Source organism: Metarhizium acridum (genome assembly GCF_019434415.1).
Source record: "Metarhizium acridum strain ARSEF 324 chromosome Unknown scaffold_1, whole genome shotgun sequence".
In the NCBI taxonomy this organism is placed as follows: domain Eukaryota; kingdom Fungi; phylum Ascomycota; class Sordariomycetes; order Hypocreales; family Clavicipitaceae; genus Metarhizium; species Metarhizium acridum.
Window position 1 is genome coordinate 2,597,055 of NW_027094015.1, and position 17,744 is coordinate 2,614,798.

Below are 17,744 nucleotides of genomic sequence, written 5' to 3' on the forward strand. Positions count from 1 at the left end.
ATAAACGTTTAAACAAGAATATGACGGCATGTCATGGCGGTGGTCGGAAAGCGTCGTGCCCAGCAGGATATTGTGCATGTTGGATCGGATCCATCTGCAGCTCGTGCATGCGCCCGTACACAAGAGCGGACCGCGGCGAGACTCGGCGCAGAAAACCGCCCATAACTAGAACATAAATTTTTGGTTATAACTACCTATGTATCTTCATCACGCAACATTGTTTTCTTTATATACAACAGCCCCCCCTCTGATTAAAGTGTCCCAAGATAGCTAGAAGATTGATATAAATCTTCCTTGTTAGATACACAGGAGATAATGTCATGTAAAAAAAAAAAAAAGCCGCTTCTGTTAGAGTTCAAGCATTGTTCATCGCTGTACTTTTTCCCCGTCTAGCCGTAAAATCACACGCGTGCCAAGTCATGTACACAAAAGCCAATCGCCTAGACCTGTTCATCTATGCGACCGCTCGGTCTGCTCTTGGATCCCTCATCAATTTGCACAGTGTATGTGACTGATTTCAAAATGGCGCCAGAGTCGAGGATATTCTCCTCGCTGCCAGACTTGTTTGCCGAGGCAAATACGCTCTTGTCTTGGCTTCTATCGCTGAGCTTGTAGCGCTCACCGTTTCGTAGTCCACGGCTGCGACTCGGCCCGCTGTTGGAGCCACCAGAGTACTTGGATCTGTAGTCTCTGGCTTTCTTCATGCAGACTGGTGCCAGGAAAGGGAGTGATGAAACCATGTTCTACAAAGCCTGGTTAGTAAGGGATACACTTGCACAAATGCCCCTGTAAAAAACACAGCAACTTACGCCGACATTGAATTCAATGGTTCCCCAGAGGACCAGCATAGTCGAGTTGCCGTCGCCGTTCTGGATTCGGTCGATCTGTACGTATCGCATGATGGAGCAGAGCGTGGTGAAGAGACCCAGCATGAAGATGCCAATGAGGCCTAGTTTCTTTTCCGGCCGCACATTGAGCTTCAGAAGTACAGGAATGGGCAATATAGCCACCACAATGTCCGACACAATCGTGACAACCGCGTAGCCGGTGAAGGAAGGCCCTGGCTGCAGACAGGATCCCGCCACCCACGGCTTCCATGACTTCTCAACAGGAGTACAGGCAAACACCAGGGATAGGGTACATCCCAGGTGCGCCAGAAAGACAATGACGATGGTGGTCCAAACCACCATTCGGTAGACCTTGCGGTCAGTACCTTGAAGCAGGCGCAGGTAGCTGATCAGAAGAGCAATTTTGAAGAAGCTGATGCCAATCTGATAGATAGGACGCCCGGCAAAGTTCACCTGTGAATAAGGGCCGATGTTTTCCTTGGGTCGAAGCACGAGAGGTAGCCCCAGGCCGTATTTGGTTTGGACTATGCAGAGAATTGAATAGATGAAGGCGAAAACCATGGATAAGCCCGACATGTAGTCATCTCCAGCAAGACCACGAGCCGTACCTCTGATCCAGAGGCGACAAGAAACTGTGGCTATGGAAAGCACCGATAAGACAATGCACACGGCCAATATGGTTGCCCATTGTGACTGGGCGTCAACCTCTGGAGTTGCATTGGCAACCCAACCCATTGTGATGAGAGGGAAAAGCAGGGGGGAAGCTAATAGGAAGCGGAAACGACCTTTTGCTGTTATTAACGGTCCAAGTTCAAACCCTCGACTTTATGCCCAAAATGAAGAAATATTTTATGTTTTGACCTTGTCGAATGTGGCGGTAATATCCTCGGTTATTGAAACGAACCGCCCGAACCGTTTTTGGTGGTGTGCTGAAAATGTGGCCGCAGCTGACGCACGACCTGCAAAGGGAGTACTGGCAAAAGAAACGAAAAGAAGAAAAAAAACCACAATGCTCTCTCAACAACGAACGAGAGCTGAACGATATGCGGGGACCGAGCTAGCGAAAACCAGAATCTGACGATCCCAAATAGCCAAGGGAGGGTAGAGTAATGCAAGTTCCTGAAAAAAAAAAAAGAAAAAAAAGAAAAAAAAAAAGAGAGAAAGGTAATGCCGAGCTCAAGAACCCGACTACTCTCTTGACAGAATCAAGACAGAGAGAGTAATAACCCTTGAGCCAAGTGGCATCGACTTATGGTCCAGGCTGCTGGAAGAAGGCGTTCGCGCCGTGGTAGCCAGCTGAGCGGTTTTCCATCTTCACTGAAGACCTTGTCATTAAAGCCACGCATATTCCATAGTGCCCTGTCCAAAGAAGAATGCGTGAGCAGCCGGGGCTCTGATCCTGCCAGACGGATAAGAGGACCCGATGACAGGGCCCGACTTCGAATATGTATCCAATATCCCGACATGGTTGAAGATGTGGCTTCTGTACGTTGCAACGGCCCACAGGTCATGGACAGCCATCGGTCAACTGCCAGCAAGTGCCATTGGCTAAGTGGCGCAAATGCTGGGCTGAGCTTGATGCCATCACAGGGGCTAATGCATAGATGGCCAGTGACGAAAGCCACAAAAAGATGAGTTGATGCGCACCCTGTGGCAAAGTGGGTGGCACTGCCCGGGCCAATTGGGGACGTTGTGGTTCGCTCTCCCGTCTTTGGCATCAGGGGTTCAAGCACCATCTTGCGCAAGCTGAACCGACCATGATTGGCTAGGACATGCTCGGTTTCTTCCAGTTGTCCGCGATGGTAAAGTCGCGCAGTTCCATTCCAGTCTGGTTTCATACAAGACCCCTGCAAGCCTTCTTTGGGTACATTCAAAGCACATTTCGTGTCAAGTACCTTCTAGGCCAGTCGTTTCAAAGTGAAGAGTCTTTCAGGAAAACGCCCCGGATATCCGACTTGGAATCAGGCAGGAAGCTTCCCCATATGACATTCAAGGCGCTGAAACAGACTTTTCTCCGTAACTCTCACTTTCCAGAAGCATGATGAAAAAGCACAGAGGCATTTGTTCTTTTTGCCTATCGGGATACTCCTGGACACGTTTCCAAGCCTCTGCACAGCAATATCGGAAGGAGGCTGGAAAAGAGTGAGCTCAGTTCGTCGTCCGACCCTCCAGGAACATCATTTGACGATACACCTTGGGGTGCAGTATCTGAACCAGTCAATATCATACTGGCTTGATGTGTGGTGAAGACTTTACTCTGATGCCATGAGCCATGACCTACTCTCACTTGGGCTTAGAACTGCCAGTATTGACTCTTCTTTTCCCTCTGGTTGTAAGCCGCGTTTCCTCCCGGAACCCAAGCCACAAGAAATGGTCTCTTATGAGGACCGACTGCCATAACTTCCTTGAATAACTGGGCGAGGCGGCCGTGAGGGCTGTAGCCTCGCTATATACCGTACAGTGCAAGCAAACAAGCTATCAGCCTGACAAGGCAGCTGTCTATTTCACATTTTAGTATGAGGTGCTCAGATTATCTTAGCATTTGTGTGGCCATTGGCAGACACATCGTGTCGCAACTCTACATCTCCTAAGCGGAAGACAAGAACCTAGGATTGTGCAAACTGACCTTGATCAGACATAATGAGACACTCGAGTTGAAGTTGAGAAGCGAATCCGTCACGCGTAGACAGACCAGCCACGATTACTCAGACAAGAAGCAACCCTCGTCAAGGACCGAAGTACATGATTTTGGAAAGGCAAGGGTTCCCAGTTGACTTGCCAGAGTAGTACCAGCATCAGTATAAAACTAAGATGGCACGTTGGTGAAAGCTTGCCCGCTGTCGAATATGTCCCTTGAGGGTTCAACCCAGGAACAGCGACAACCTGGCCTTTGAGTGAGGATCTCTTATTAGACTCCGCAGATAGTGCATTCTGTCCTAGTCATCAGTCATCCAAGTTTCATTGACTCCGGTGGCCAAGAGTCAAGTGCAGGCAAATGGAGACTTCGAGAGGCGGCGAAACCCCAGCAATCAGGGGGAAGGCTACCACTTTCAACGTCGTGGATTCCCTTCTCAGTGGAACAACACCTAGTCACCCTAAGCTTCCAAGCATCTCACTCACAAGTTTCGAAAGTGGAAACAACTAGACATAGTCCACTCTGTACTCACCAGAACAAATTGTGGTAAGTGATTTATCAAGGACTACGTCCGAGACGCCAGGGCACTCTTGAAGTGGGCTTATGCAAGACCTTTCTGTGATGCCGTGTGTTTGAATGTTTGAAGTACTTGTGTTCGAATAAGAGTGCTAGGTACTCCGTACTTCACCAAATTAGCCGAAGAAGAAGAGGCGCATGTAGAATTTAAGAAGAATGAGCGTCAAGGCTTCTTTTCTGGGTTCTATATTGCCGGTCGTGTGAACATACCAGTAATTGTTAATGCCGCCATGGTTAATACAGTCCACTTGGGAGAGCGTTCTCGTACGGGTCAACATGATGCATCTAGTAATAACGGTTGGAAGAAGTTGTCTGCTTTGTCAATTCCTGGCCCAATCTGGGTCAGAGATGCCCATAGTCCCACCATTTGCGAACTCTCGGTTAAGTGGAGTTCGGCTGAATCCTCCTATCCGACTTTCAAGGGGTGCTAGCTGATGGGAGTCCACGACCCAGACTGCACTCATCGGAGGGTTGTGCCGAGAGTGGTGTGTATGGCTGGTTGTTGTATGTACAAGCTCGACTGGATCGCATGGTCCAATCTATGGGACACAGTATCGCGTTTTAAGATGTCTCACAAAGCCAAGACCTTGGCTGTCTAATACCTGTTCCTTGCGTGGCATATCGTCTGGGGTATCATCTTGAGAACGAAGAACTGGAGACGGTGCTGCCTTTACGCATGAAATACGCCATCGCATCAACGGACCCCGTACAGAAAGTCGCGAAACAAACCAGTACAGCAACGGAGACCGAGTTCCGGGGTTCGTTTTGCAAGGAGTTCAACAGAGCTTGTTTGGTTGAATGTAGAACGGTGTAACTATTGCATGAGCCTAAATTGAAACGGGCCCATGGTTGCTGGGACCGCCGTCGGATTGTTGGTACTGCAGCTTACCCTAGCCTGGCAGTTGGCCTCTCATCGGCTCAGAGGTGCATGAACAGGCTTTGCTTTTGTGATGCACTCCAAAATCCAGCTACAACAATGGGGGACCATGTCGCCGTTGGCCATTTTCGTCTTTGACCAGGCTCCCTGTCTGCTAGGGGCCCCAAGGTCTACCAAAGAGCGCGTAGTTTCTTGAGCTTGCCCGCGGGCAGACGGGCTTTGCTTTTTCGAGCGTTCACGGTATGATATCTGCCGGAGCTTCTCGGGCCCTGTCAGGAATAGTTAGTAGTCGAATATTGCACCTAGGTGGGCAGAGGGCCGAGTTGGATGGACATGACAAAATGGGACAAAATGGGGGCGCCCGTAATACGTACGGGGAGCCAGATTGCACAACCAGTATCCGGGTTCAAGAGAGCGAATGTATGGAGTGTTTTGCAAGCGAGAGACCGGGGCTCCGGGCCTTTCTCAGGTGTCTGCGTTGACAATTGCATGGCATGTGAGGCGGAATGGATGTATGTGTCTGATATCAAGTCTGGTACGCGGCGGAGGTGCAGGGTTTAGGGTAGCATCACCAGTTGACGACAGCGCGACTATGCCGGGAAGGAGCAACCAACCATACACTTCAAGGCTTCCCGCGTGTTTTGAGCTGTCAAGTGGCGTCACGCTCATTGTGGGTTTCAATGTTGGTGCACCAGACAGTTGTTGAACATATGCACTGTACTCTGTACTGGGAGGTATCTGCGACTTAACTGACACCAACCGAGACTGCGATTTGCTGCTTTCGTTGCGCTGCTCTGCGCTGCTCCATGTCGTCCCCCACATCGATCCCGAAAGAGGTGGTCAAAGCACGGCGCCCGCCAATGACAAGGAGCTTTGGCAGCCAAGCTTGATCGGCCCAAGTCGATGGCTGTCAACGGGTGCCTGAGCGCAACATGGAAACCCTTAAACTCAATGGCATGGCTGACTGGCGTCGATTGCTGGATGGGATGGATGGATGGATTGAGCATGGCAACTTACAGGATCAGGCGGGTGGTTTCTCGCTTGCTCGCTTGAGAGCATGGACCGCAACCCCGAACGCACAAGACCTGGGCGTGGGTATGGGCACGTAACGCAGCATGGGACCATCTCGACATCTTGAAGACTGCGGCGCTTGGCAGCGGACTCATCGGACTGGATGGTCCCAGATGGGTTTAGTCTCTCCGGCACCTGGTGGGCCCCCATTCTAATTGAGCGACGGCAACAGTTGGCCGAGCCTGCTGGCCCACGCCGGTCCCAGGTGCTTTTGCATCGATGCTGTGCGCCGTCAACCACATGTTGGAACTACTCCATAACTACCTACCTGGAAGCACAATCTACTTGGTGTTTCTGGCATAGTGCCCGTCTGGTACCAGCCAATCCATCTGCCCGAGTGATGTGGTTCCATCGCCGTCCTTTAAGTTTGGCCGTTGCCCAATCTGTTGCAACTCTCGTTCGTTGCCTCTTTTTCCTGGTCTGTGATTCCCTTCTTTTCCATCTTCTTCCCTCCCTACCACGGGCTCTTTGGTGTGTGTTTGAGCAGGCTCTCGGAAGTGATAAGTCCGTTGTCGTCTCGTCTGCAGAACTGTTGCAATTCGCGCCGTTACGCGTCCGCCTGCGAGTTCTGCCCGCACCGGCTTTTGCGTCCCTTTTTTTACCTTTACTATAGGTGGCCTGCTCGTCAACGTTTCAAACCTTGAGGCAACTGTGGCCATTTTATAAACCTTTCACTCAGATCCGTTTCCTCTCTGTCATCTTAAGGCGTGTTCCTCCGTCTCGCCTGTCTATATCGCTCTCGGCCAGCGCAAAAGGGCCTCCCGAAGCTCCCTCTTCAACGCCATCAAACTGGGCTATCATGTCTGCCAATTTCGACGAAAAGTCCAAAGACGCCCATGTCAGCCAAACCGGCTCACAATCCTCAAGCGACAATGACCCCCCGGCTGGATTTCTCCCGCCCACTGCTGGCGTCACCAATGTCGATGCCGCCTGGAAGTTCCTGAACGAACATCGCCACGCCGAAGGCGTCGACGCCGTTAATCTGACTGCCCTGCGTCACAAGATCGACTGGCACATTGTTCCCCTCATGTTCCTGTGTTACACTATGCAGTTCCTTGACAAGGTCATCCTGAATGTGAGCCACAACCTGTTAACCACCTTTCCAAAGCGACATCTGCTAGTCTTTGGCCCGAACCAAGGTCAGGTCGCAATGTCGCAGTTGGCAATTGCCCACGATTACTTATTTGCTAACCATCAACTCGCCAGTATGCCGCCGTCATGGGACTCAACAAGGACCTGAAGCTTCAGGGCAATGATTTCTCCAACATTGCCACGTTTCTCTTCGTTGGTCTGCTTTGTTTCGAAATCCCCAACAGTACGTTGCAGCTGTCGCCGAGCAAAACAGCGACTGGAAACGAACTCTTTGCTGCGAGAACCACATTTAGCTAACACGTGGCCTGCTGCAGTTTACTTCCTTCAAATCTTTCCCGCTGCCAAGTGGCTCGGAGCCAATGTCACTCTCTGGGGCATCGCAACCGCATGTGGTGCAGCTGCCCACAATTACCAGAGCTTGCTCGCCTCGCGTATCTTTCTCGGCATCTTCGAGGCCACTATTGCCCCGTCCCTGATGCTGATCAGCAGCCAATGGTACACCAAGTCAGAGCAGGCTCCTCGGTTTTCCTTCTGGTATCTTGGTCTGGGTCTTGGTCAAATTATCGGCGGTCTCGTCTCCTTCGGGTTCCAGCACATGACGCCCGGTGCCGCCCTGGCTGGCTGGAGAACTATGTTCGTCGTTCTAGGATGCTTGACTGTTGTCTTCGGCATCTCCACTTTCTTCTTCATCCCTGATACCCCAATGCAGGCCAAGTGGCTGTCCGACACTGAGAAGGTTGCTCTTCTGAAGCACGTCAGTGTCAACCAAACCGGTATTCAGAGCCGCAAGTTCCGGGTCAAGGAGATTTTTGAGGCTCTGCTAGACCCTCAGATATACCTATTGATTCTGTCCGTCGTTTTGCTGTCTGTTTCGAGCGGTGTTGTCACCACTTACTCGGCTACTCTGATCCGCAACATTCTATCCGACGAGCCTCCAGCATGGGCTCCAAAGAAGGCTGCTCTGCTAAACATGCCATCTGGTATTGTCAGTATCTTCTTTACACTACTGGTCGGTTACGGTATTCGTAAGCAGTCGCATAGGTGGGCATGGATCATTGCCTGTATCATTCCTGCGTGAGTACCCAGCGTCCATTTGGCGGTCGCTATATCCGAGCCGTGTGGGCTAACCTGTTGAAATCAGCATCATTGGTGGCGCCCTGATGTCTTTCCTGCCCAACTCCAACAAGGCTGGGTTGCTGGCTGGTATCTATCTTGTCAATGCCGTCGTCGCGCCTCTCACAATTTTCTACAACGTAAGTCGATCTCGATCCTTTCTTAGCTCGGAGTGTGGCATGTCGACCAACCTAACCTCGATTCTAGTGGACTGTCGCCAACTGTGCTGGTGCCACCAAACGAGCCTTTGCTGCCGCTATTATTTCTGGCTCCTTCTCCCTCGGCAACATCATCGGGCCTCAGACATTCCAGGCCCGTGACGCTCCCGATTATCGCCCTGCAAAGCTGGCTGTCATGGGTACTCAAGCCGGTTGCGCCCTCACCACTTTCGTGCTGTTCCTTTACTATGTGTGGGCCAATAAGCGCCGAAATGACCGCAGCAAGGAGACGGAGGAGCAGTTCCTATCCCGCGAGGTTTGGGCCACCCTGACCGACAAGGAAAACAAGCAGTTCCGCTACACTTACTAAGGCGGAGTGTATAAATTTGCACGGTGGAAAAGTGAAGATACCCAAAACAGAAGAAGGTCTTCCTGCCTGTCGCGCGAGACGTGAAGTAACGTGTGGAAATATGGTATTGGAATGACGGCAGCATGGTATGTATTTCGTATTAGAGTGGTATGGGGGAGGCATCTTGGTGTATAATTTTGAGCGACGCAATTTTGTCTTCGTCTGTTTGCATGTAACCTGTGTATCGTGTAGCTTTTTGAAATACACAGAAGGACGAATTGCACAGGGCAGGCAATCTTTGATAACCCCGTGCGTACCGGGCATGACCACTTGCAGCAAATCGCGCCTCCGAGGGACAATTGGCGTGTACCTGTCGTGGGTGTCCGGTGACAGCGTCAAGCCAGGCCAGTGACTGGTCCCGCCACGGAGCTGTCCTATTTCAGCATGCTTCCTCTTTACAGAGTGTTTCGTGTCTCCTTGGTTAATAATATGCCTGGAATTCACCAGCTGGATGCATGTGGAGTGACGGGCTTCCCGCGCGTGGCCAGCCGTCCCCGACCCTGCCGTCAGCACCAAGCGAAGAGGAAAAATCCGAGCTCGGCTCTCTTCTTCACCAGCTACGTGCACGCACCCTGCTAAAAGCCCTAGGGCTCCCTACGCAGCTGACATTTCAACGGAGACGCATCCCTCTTGGGACTCCGAGTCCCAAGTCCTTCATCTTGTCGAGATACATTGTGACGGCATTCCGTGGTCTGTTGCGGCTCCCTGGCCTAGGTACGGCCGGTATATTGTGTTGCCAGATGTAATGCTTGCACGACGCTTGCACGATTTGGATTAATCAACATGAGAAAGGGAAAAAAAGCCTTGATACATTGTGGCCACCACCTAGACAAAACGTCACTGGACATCAAGATTCACACCATGCACATCAAAATAACTGCATGTAAGCTTCCATTACGTATCTGCCTACACTTCTGACTATTGTCATCATCATGCTACATATCCACTTTCCAAAGGCAAATCCAACATAATCGCACCCCCATGGAGCGCAAATGACTAGAAACAAGACGCCATCCCAAGCAGTGTATCCCGAGTGTAGGGAAAAAAAAAGACAAAAGACAAAGGGATTTTGAAGATTGTGAGACGGGGGTAGATGATCTAGGGATACCCCCATTTAATCCCACTCAGCGTGGCCCAAGATTGACAAAAAACGGCTCGCAAATCCAGCAACCAATTATGCCTACTCTTTACACAGCAGGACCAGCCTTGACAACGTCCTCGGTAGCTTCGCTCTCGTACTTGGTGAAGTTCTCGCGGAAGAGCTTGCCCAGCTTGACAACTTCGTTCTGGAAGCTGTCGGCACCAGCCGTCCAGGCCTTCTCGGGGTTGAGCAGGTCGGCGGGGACGTTGGGGCAAGACTTGGGGACCTGGAGGTTGAAGACGCCGTAGTTCTCGTACTCGACCTTGGCCAGCTCGCCCGAGTGGATGGCGTCGAGGATGGCACGGGTGTACTTGAGGGGGCAACGCTTGCCGCCCTGGTTGTGGCCGGCACCGACCCAGCCGGTGTTGAGGAGCCAGGCGTTGGCCTTGTGCTGCTCGATCTTGTCGGCAAGCATCTTGGCGTATCGCATGGGGTGCAGGGCAAGGAAGGGCTGGGCGAAGCAGCTGGAGAAGGTGGCCTGGGGCTCGGTGACACCGTCCTCGGTACCGGCCATCTTGGAGGTGTATCCCGAGATGAAGTGGAACATGGTCTGAGCACGGTCCAGCTTGGAGATGGGGGGCAGGACACCACGGGCATCGCACGTCAGGAGGATGATGTTGGAGGGCATGTTTTCTGACAGGCAGGGAATCTTGGCGTTGCTGATGTACTCGATGGGGTAGGCGCATCGGGTGTTCTCAGTCAGGGTAGCGTCGTCGTAGTCGACTTCGCGGGTCTCGGGGTCGAAGACGACATTCTCGAGGACGGATCCGTAGCGGATGGCGCCGTAGATATCAGGCTCCTTCTCGGCGGACAGGCCAATGCACTTGGCATAGCAACCACCCTCGATATTGAAGACGCCACGGTCACTCCAGCAGTGCTCGTCGTCACCGATCAGGGCGCGGTTGGGGTCGGCGGACAGGGTGGTCTTGCCGGTTCCGGACAGACCGAAGAAGAGGGTGACATCGCCATTCTTGCCCTCGTTGGCGGAGGAGTGCAGGGTCAAGACGTTGTGCTTGATAGGCATCTCGTAGAAGAGAACAGTGAAGACGCCCTTCTTCATCTCACCGGCGTACTCGGTACCCAGGATGACCATCTCCTTCTCGGCGAAGTTGATGGCGACTGAGGTAGGAGAGGTCATGCCCTCGGTGTAACGGTTCGCAGGGAACGAGCCGGCGTTGTAGATGGTGTAGTCGGGGTGGAAGTGCTCCAGCTCCTCGCGAGGAGGGCGGATGAGCATGTTTCTCATGAAGAGAGCATGGTAGGCACGGGCGCAGATGACACGAACGCGGATGCGATACTTCTCGTCCCAGCCGGCATAACCGTCGATGACATAGATGCGGTTGCGGGTGTTGAGGTAGTCGACAGCACGCTCACGGTTGATCTTCCAGACCTGAGGATAGGGGGACAAGAAACGTTAGTCACAAACCACCATGACTATATGATGTCTTACAAGAGGGGAAAAAAAAGGAGTAAAAACAGTTGCAACGAGAGAAAGTGAACAAACAGCAATGACAGGCTGCCCGGCCCAAAGCAGCAGCGACTCGAGAAATGCTGCATTTCACACTTGCGCATGCAATTCCTCTTCTCCAATATCTCAGAACCCCCCGCGCTTGAACTCGGCGAGCAATTCTCGCGCATGCAGGGGGGAGTACCGGCCGCAGCACCAATGGTTGCACGAGACCTGTAGGACCCGGAGAACCTGCAGGGGCACAAATGGCTTCTCGGCTCGGTTCTCGACAGTGGTAATCGGATCGAGTCGGGACGAGTCGCGCGACTCAGCCCAGTCCAGACCCTGTCATGGTCATCAAATGTGGAGGATCTGACTTTTGAGACGGAACAACAGACGCCTCCGGACTGAGGGCCGCTTAAGCTCGGGCTGCCAATTAGGCAGGCTGTGGGGCAAGAACCAGGCAAAAGCATGTGCGAGCGGGGCGGCAGAGAAGCCAATAGTGGCACCTGCATTTCCAGCACTCGGAACCAGCAAATGCATCACCGTGAGGCCTGCATTGCCGCAATGGCTGCAGAGGCAAGGTGTGGACTGTGGCCAGCATGTGTAGCAAACGAGCGAGCTGAAAGTTCCAGCATCATCGCCTGACAACTGGTTGCTGCTCAAAGCGATGCCTCGGCCTCGGGCTGTCGTCACGAGCTGCGCCAAAACGCGGGGCAGCGCAAACGGCCGAAAAAAAGGTACATTGCACATGTGCACTGTGCGTGCGGCAGAGTCATGCATGGAAGTCTGGGGTTTCGGCTCGCACATCCGGCCCTCAGGCGACACAGCATTCCCGCGGCATGCATGACATAGAAACAGGCGGCAGAAACAATGAACGGGCGCAGTGCAGCTTACCTCGGTGCTCATGGGCTTGTTGACGGGACCCCACCAGATGTCGTTTTCTGATGAAGGCTCCTGGACAATTCGCTTGTCGAGAGGTGAGCGACCAGTCTTCTTTCCGGAGTAGGCAGTCAGGGCACCGCTCGAGGTGATGGCGGAACCCGTCTCGTAGACGAGAGCATCTTCGTAGAGAGCGGCTACTGAGGGGTTGGGGATCTGTGCACATTAGGATTGTTAGATTAAAAAAAAAATCACATGCCAGCTGATTTCGTTGTCTCAACGTACAATGGCGACACGGTCGTAGTCAATGTGGGCAGTCTCGTGGAGCTCCTCCTCAAGCTCGGTGTGGTTGTGGTGAGGCCTGGGTGAAGAAATAGGTGTAAGCAAAGCCGAAGCGAGCACAAGGCAGGGGAGCCGGGCAGAGGAGAATTCACTTACTGTACACCGCCAGGGTGCAAAGCAGTCTTGTTGACGTTGCTGGAGATCACTGTCGGCTTGTTAGAAGAGCCATGAGAGACGACGTCATGTTGACGACTCGAGAGACCAAAAAGGGAAGCAACACGAAGAGGGAACAAGTAGCTACTCACTCTTGCGCAAATCAGCTCTGGATTCTTGAATCTTGAACCTTGGGCCTTGGACAGAGGGATCAGTGTAAGGAGATGCGGTCCTGACGATGGGGTCTGCCATCCTTATGTATTCATTCAATCTTGGGGACAGAGAAAGGCAGGGAATGACAGAAGAGCAAGGCTGTGGCGCTGTAGCGTCTTAGCTCAAGAGGTCGGGTCAATGTAATTCGCCAAGGCGCAGTGCACCGGGTGGAATTCTAGGCCAGGTACCAGTGTCTGATATTTTGGAAGCGCAGGATGTATGTATGTATACTTGGCAAGGGGGGGCGTGGAGCCGAGTCAATTGCGGATTTGCAGGTGAATATCGTGGAGGAGAAGATGTCAGATTGGAATTGCTCGAGATTGCCTTGGGCTGGTGATGACGAGACGGGCGGCGATGGAGTGGGGCCGGGGGGGGGCGTCTGGGGAGCACTTGAGGGTGGTTTGGCTTCCGGCGTCGAGGCGGGTGATGCAAAAGGGACCGGTCACGATATTATACCGGAAGGGCTGCTTTTAGGCTTTGCTGCTGTTTCTGGCGGGTTGGCGGGTTGGCGGGTTGGCGGCGAGGAAAGCAATCAGTCAATCGGTTGCTTTGAAAGGATCGGCCTGGGCGTGGAGATGGAGAAGGGGGGCGCGGCGTTGGTGCTGGAGGGGGCGTCGCGGCCGGGGGATCGATCGGTGGATGTCTGGCGCCGAAGGCTGCACAGTGACGGGCTGAATGCTGGCACGAGGTGCTGGGGGCGCTGGAGCGTCAACTGAAAGTCTGGTGCCCAGGGAGCCGCCACAAGGCGCGACACAGCAACTGGTTGGATGGCGAGGGCGCTAGCTCTGGCGAGGCGTGGGGAATCAGGCTCTGGGGCTGGCGCCGCTGAGGAGGAGCCTGGCGTCAGGCTGGCAAGTCTGGTGTCGTATTATTATTGTGCAGCAAGCAAGCGCTGCGTTTCAGACAATGTTGGCCGGAACCAGACGGGGAGCTAAACGGGGAGCTTGAGACGGGTAGCACGAAGCGCTGCGGGCACGTTTGGTCAAGTGACCAAGTTTAGACTCGATAGGCAACCAACTCAGCGGTGAAGCACAATGATGAAGGATGAAAAAAAAAAAAGAAAAATGAAGTCGAGATGGAAATGGCCTCTCTTTTAACCTCAATACCAAATACCTCCGACGTTATTGCAAACTTGGAAACTTGCGCCTTGGAATCCTAATCCCATTCACCCGAACTGAATGCATCGTGGTCCGCGCTTGCAATGCGCCGGATGTAGGAACTTTTCGGGACGGAAACCAGACACCAGACAACTGCCGTTCTGCGGACATGTCAGACGGATGGCCGAGCGTGCTTTTCCTTGGTCTTTGCTTCCGGCTCGTCCTCGGGTCCGGAGGCCAACCGTGTTTGACCCAACCAGTGTATTGGAGGGGAGTAAGACATGCCCGAGATGTTGGCTGTTTAGATCATCTTGGATACCTCGACCAACATACAATGTTGAATCGATGCAGTTGACATGTCTGGTAGTTACCAGTGCTACTTTTAGTTCTAATTATTGATGCCCCCAGGCAGCGGGACTGCGCTGACGGAGCGCTGCGCGGGGGATCTCCAGGCCTGAGAATTAGTGGGCTTCCAACAACCCAGGACACCCAACGCTCCACCATTGCAGTTGACACATGTCAAGTACAATGCCTGGCAGCCCGTGAGTCCATGACGCAACTTGGAGACGCACATGTGCACTTGATGCATTTGCTGTTGATGAATGTCCATCCTTTTTTACGGGTGTAGCATCGCTTTATTCCATCTAATAACTGCACCTGTGGTTATTACTCCAACGCCCTCTTTCTTCCCCTCGCAACAAGTCCTTTTGCACACTCCCCCCTGGTCCCTGTCCCGGTATCCCAACGGCCGCCATCAATCGTCATTCATTCATTCCACCAGCGGCCATGTCGTGCCTTGCTGTTTCCATGCTGTGTATCGGCCACGACCGGCACACTCAAGTTTCAAGCGGCCGCTGAGACATGGGAACCTGCCACGCAGAGCGAATCAAGGTGTCTGAGCCATGCAACTCGGCCACCCGTTTCGGCAACATCAGGGACGGTGCTCCGTATCTCTGTTCAAGGAACCGATAGGAATTTGATAGGAACATGACCGTTTTACAGATGGATCCGAAACGGACCGTAAAGAACAATCGCATGTAGCTCCCGAAGCTCTTGAGCAAAACTCACACCCCCCCTGTCCAATTTCGAGAAGAGCCCATCTTCAACTTCAACTCACCTGTTCAACCGCCGCCACACACACACACACACACATAGACGCATCTCCATCACCTGTGGCCAGCCTCTGCGGCCGCCGACGACAAGCTCGACACATGGACAACTATGCATACTTTTCCCGCCCCCGAACCCATGTTTGCATACTCACCTAAACGCGAAGCCAAGAAACAGGGTCCCATGGTAACGTATGTATGCCTGAGAGGGTGGACTCTTTGCCGTGGCGATTCCTGACCGAGGGCACAAAGGCAGAGCGGCCGCTGCGTCGAGATGCGCTGCGAGCCGGCGCCGGCGCCGGCGCACGCATAGACATCATTGATGACACACGACACACGACACATCACCACACCGCTGGTGAACTGTAACTAACTAATGGAAGCCCAAAGTTGGACAAGGGCATACTATCGTGTCGAGTGCGTACAGACTTACATACACAGACTCGTCATACCCCACGACTCCAGACTCGAGCCAAGCACCGCTCCGGGCCTGGAACAACAAGTCGAATCTCTCGTAACAGAAACAGAAAATAGACGACACACAAGTTGACGCTTTCCACTAGCACACCCGCCTGTGGAGAAGCGCGATGGCAACCCGGTTCCTTGGCTGCCCCCTTCCCCGTATGTATAATGGCCGTCATTTCTCGCCAGGCCACATGACCAGCAGAGATCTCGCGAGCTCCATTCCTGGCGAGAAATGAGAGATGAAGAAAATCGGCATGGGGGTCAGAAAGGGGCAAATATAATACGATTATTATTCTTATTATTGCCATTTTGGAACCCGTGGCCAGTCTTGAGATTGATCCATTGCTGTACATGGTGCCTCGTGGTCCGCCGAATCAGCCCGCGCGGGTTGCCAGTTGATGTGTGGCACACGCCCCTGCGGAGCCGTGGGGGAACAGCCATTGGTCTAGGCCTCTGTGACGACTTTGTATGTCCAATGCAGTGAAGTTTGACGCTGTTTTATGCCAAGGCTGTCGTCGTCGCAAACTATAAACCATCGTGTTCATTCTAGGTGTACAAGGTATTGCCTTTTTTTTAAAAAAAAAAAAAAAAATGCTCCCTGCTTGTCCCCCAAATAGCATTCGTCACCACCGGTCAAACATCACTTCTCCCCTCCCCTGCAGGCCGTGCATCATCCCAGGAATCCGCCATCAGGCACCACTACCAAAAAAAAAACCTACCCAAATCCCCCCCAGCTTTTCTCGTCACCGTAACTTTCGTGTCCCAGTCCGTCCTGCATTTACATACCCGCCCGCCGCACCTCCGCCACGGTCTCGGCTCCACGGCACCATCCGCAGCAAACATTGAAGTGCATTCAGCGACGGCCGATTGGCTGCACGCGCCGCAACAGAGACTGCTCCGACTTCTTCCGGCCACGCTTTCGCCATGAAAGGTACCCAGTACGTACCACTTGTTCTTCATTTTCTTCCGGCTCACGACTTTTAATTTAATTTTCGGTAGTCTTTTTTTCTGTGTCTCTTTCGGCTTCGGAAGAAGGGATAGCAGGATGACACTGGGATTACGTGCTCCTTTGTAATAAAATTCCACTGATACCTGCACGCCCCTTGGGAAACCGAGACTTGCACAAAAACAATGCTGGGGGATAATCCACCGTCGGTACGGAAAACACGGTTTCCCTCCTCGACAACCGTTTTTCACACGCACGCTCTACGCCGTCCCGGGATATTTCCTTGCCCCTAGAGTATTCTCGCACCGTATTGCGCTTGACTGTCTCTGCCGTGCCGCGCCGCCCGTCCCTTCCCCTCGGAAGCGCACTGCTTGACCGTTTGCTTGTTTGTTTCGCCCACTCCCTTTTCATGCGAACCGCATTTGATTTTTTTTTTTCGCTTCAATTTCCTATTCTGCTCTTGTATACATGCGGATTCGCATTCTTATTAAAAAAAAAAAAAAATGAGAGCCCTGTATAAAATCGACACAATTTCCTTCCATGGGATTTTGTGCCCACCCGTCTCAGATCTCACCTTCCGAGTCCGTGTTCCCTTCCGGCCACGCCCATTCTGGCCGCCGTCTCCACACTCGGGCGTTCACCAGCCACGACTCCACACTTCTGGCGCCGTTCCGTGTCGGGACTCGGAGGGTGGATCCGAGCGCAGGGGGACACAACGTACGGGGGGACCAGCAGCTCCCGGTTCTTTTTCGTGCAAGTTTGCAAGTTTCCCGTGGAAAAGTTGCAAAGCTGTGCTGTGAGGGGGCCCAAACAAGAAACGAGCCCTTTTTTCCTCTGTGTTTGGCCATTGTTTTTTGAACCCTTCTTCTTGTCCCCACCATGTCGGGGATGGAATTCGGCGTTCCAAAACGCAGGTCCATGACGCACGTCACGATGCTGGTTTTGTGTGTCATTGCACATGTCCATGGAGTCGCGCGCGCGTCGCAACTGCGCCTCTGCACAGTCAGTCTGCGCAGGCTGCCACACAAAACACACGCACCCGTTGGGCCTTGCAAAGAGCCGCATCCCGTGTCCTTCCGTCCTCGTCTCTCTATCTCCCCCTGGCCAATCGCCACTGTGTCGTAGATACGAGGCGTATCTGCGGACAAGTCCGGCCGCCGCCTCGCTGACAGCATCCACCCAGCAACCAAGCATTACACACATGCACCGCGTCGTCATTGGCTACCCATT

At 53.0% G+C, this 17,744-nt stretch overlaps 3 protein-coding genes across 3 annotated transcripts; 1 reads left to right on the forward strand and 2 right to left on the reverse strand.

Annotated features, from left to right (window-relative positions):
• Positions 1-440: 440 nt before the first annotated feature.
• J3458_000731 (uncharacterized protein) lies at positions 441-1,583 on the reverse strand (the record flags this gene model as incomplete). Its single annotated transcript, XM_007812872.2, has 2 exons — positions 441-743; positions 810-1,583. The coding sequence occupies 2 exons, from the start codon at positions 1,581-1,583 to the stop codon at positions 441-443; spliced, it is 1,077 nt and encodes a 358-aa protein (XP_007811063.2).
• Positions 1,584-6,806: 5,223 nt separating this feature from the next.
• On the forward strand, positions 6,807-8,740 carry J3458_000732 (uncharacterized protein; the record flags this gene model as incomplete). Its single annotated transcript, XM_066116303.1, has 5 exons — positions 6,807-7,082; positions 7,214-7,322; positions 7,414-8,173; positions 8,241-8,352; positions 8,420-8,740. The coding sequence occupies 5 exons, from the start codon at positions 6,807-6,809 to the stop codon at positions 8,738-8,740; spliced, it is 1,578 nt and encodes a 525-aa protein (XP_065978185.1).
• A 911-nt stretch (positions 8,741-9,651) lies between these two features.
• On the reverse strand, positions 9,652-12,936 carry PCK1_1 (Protein kinase C-like 1; the record flags this gene model as incomplete). The annotated part of the gene is made up of 5 exons (XM_066116304.1): positions 9,652-11,310; positions 12,265-12,465; positions 12,535-12,610; positions 12,688-12,736; positions 12,837-12,936. The coding sequence occupies 5 exons, from the start codon at positions 12,934-12,936 to the stop codon at positions 9,967-9,969; spliced, it is 1,770 nt and encodes a 589-aa protein (XP_065978186.1). The 3' UTR covers positions 9,652-9,966.
• Between the last annotated feature and the right edge of the window lie 4,808 nt (positions 12,937-17,744).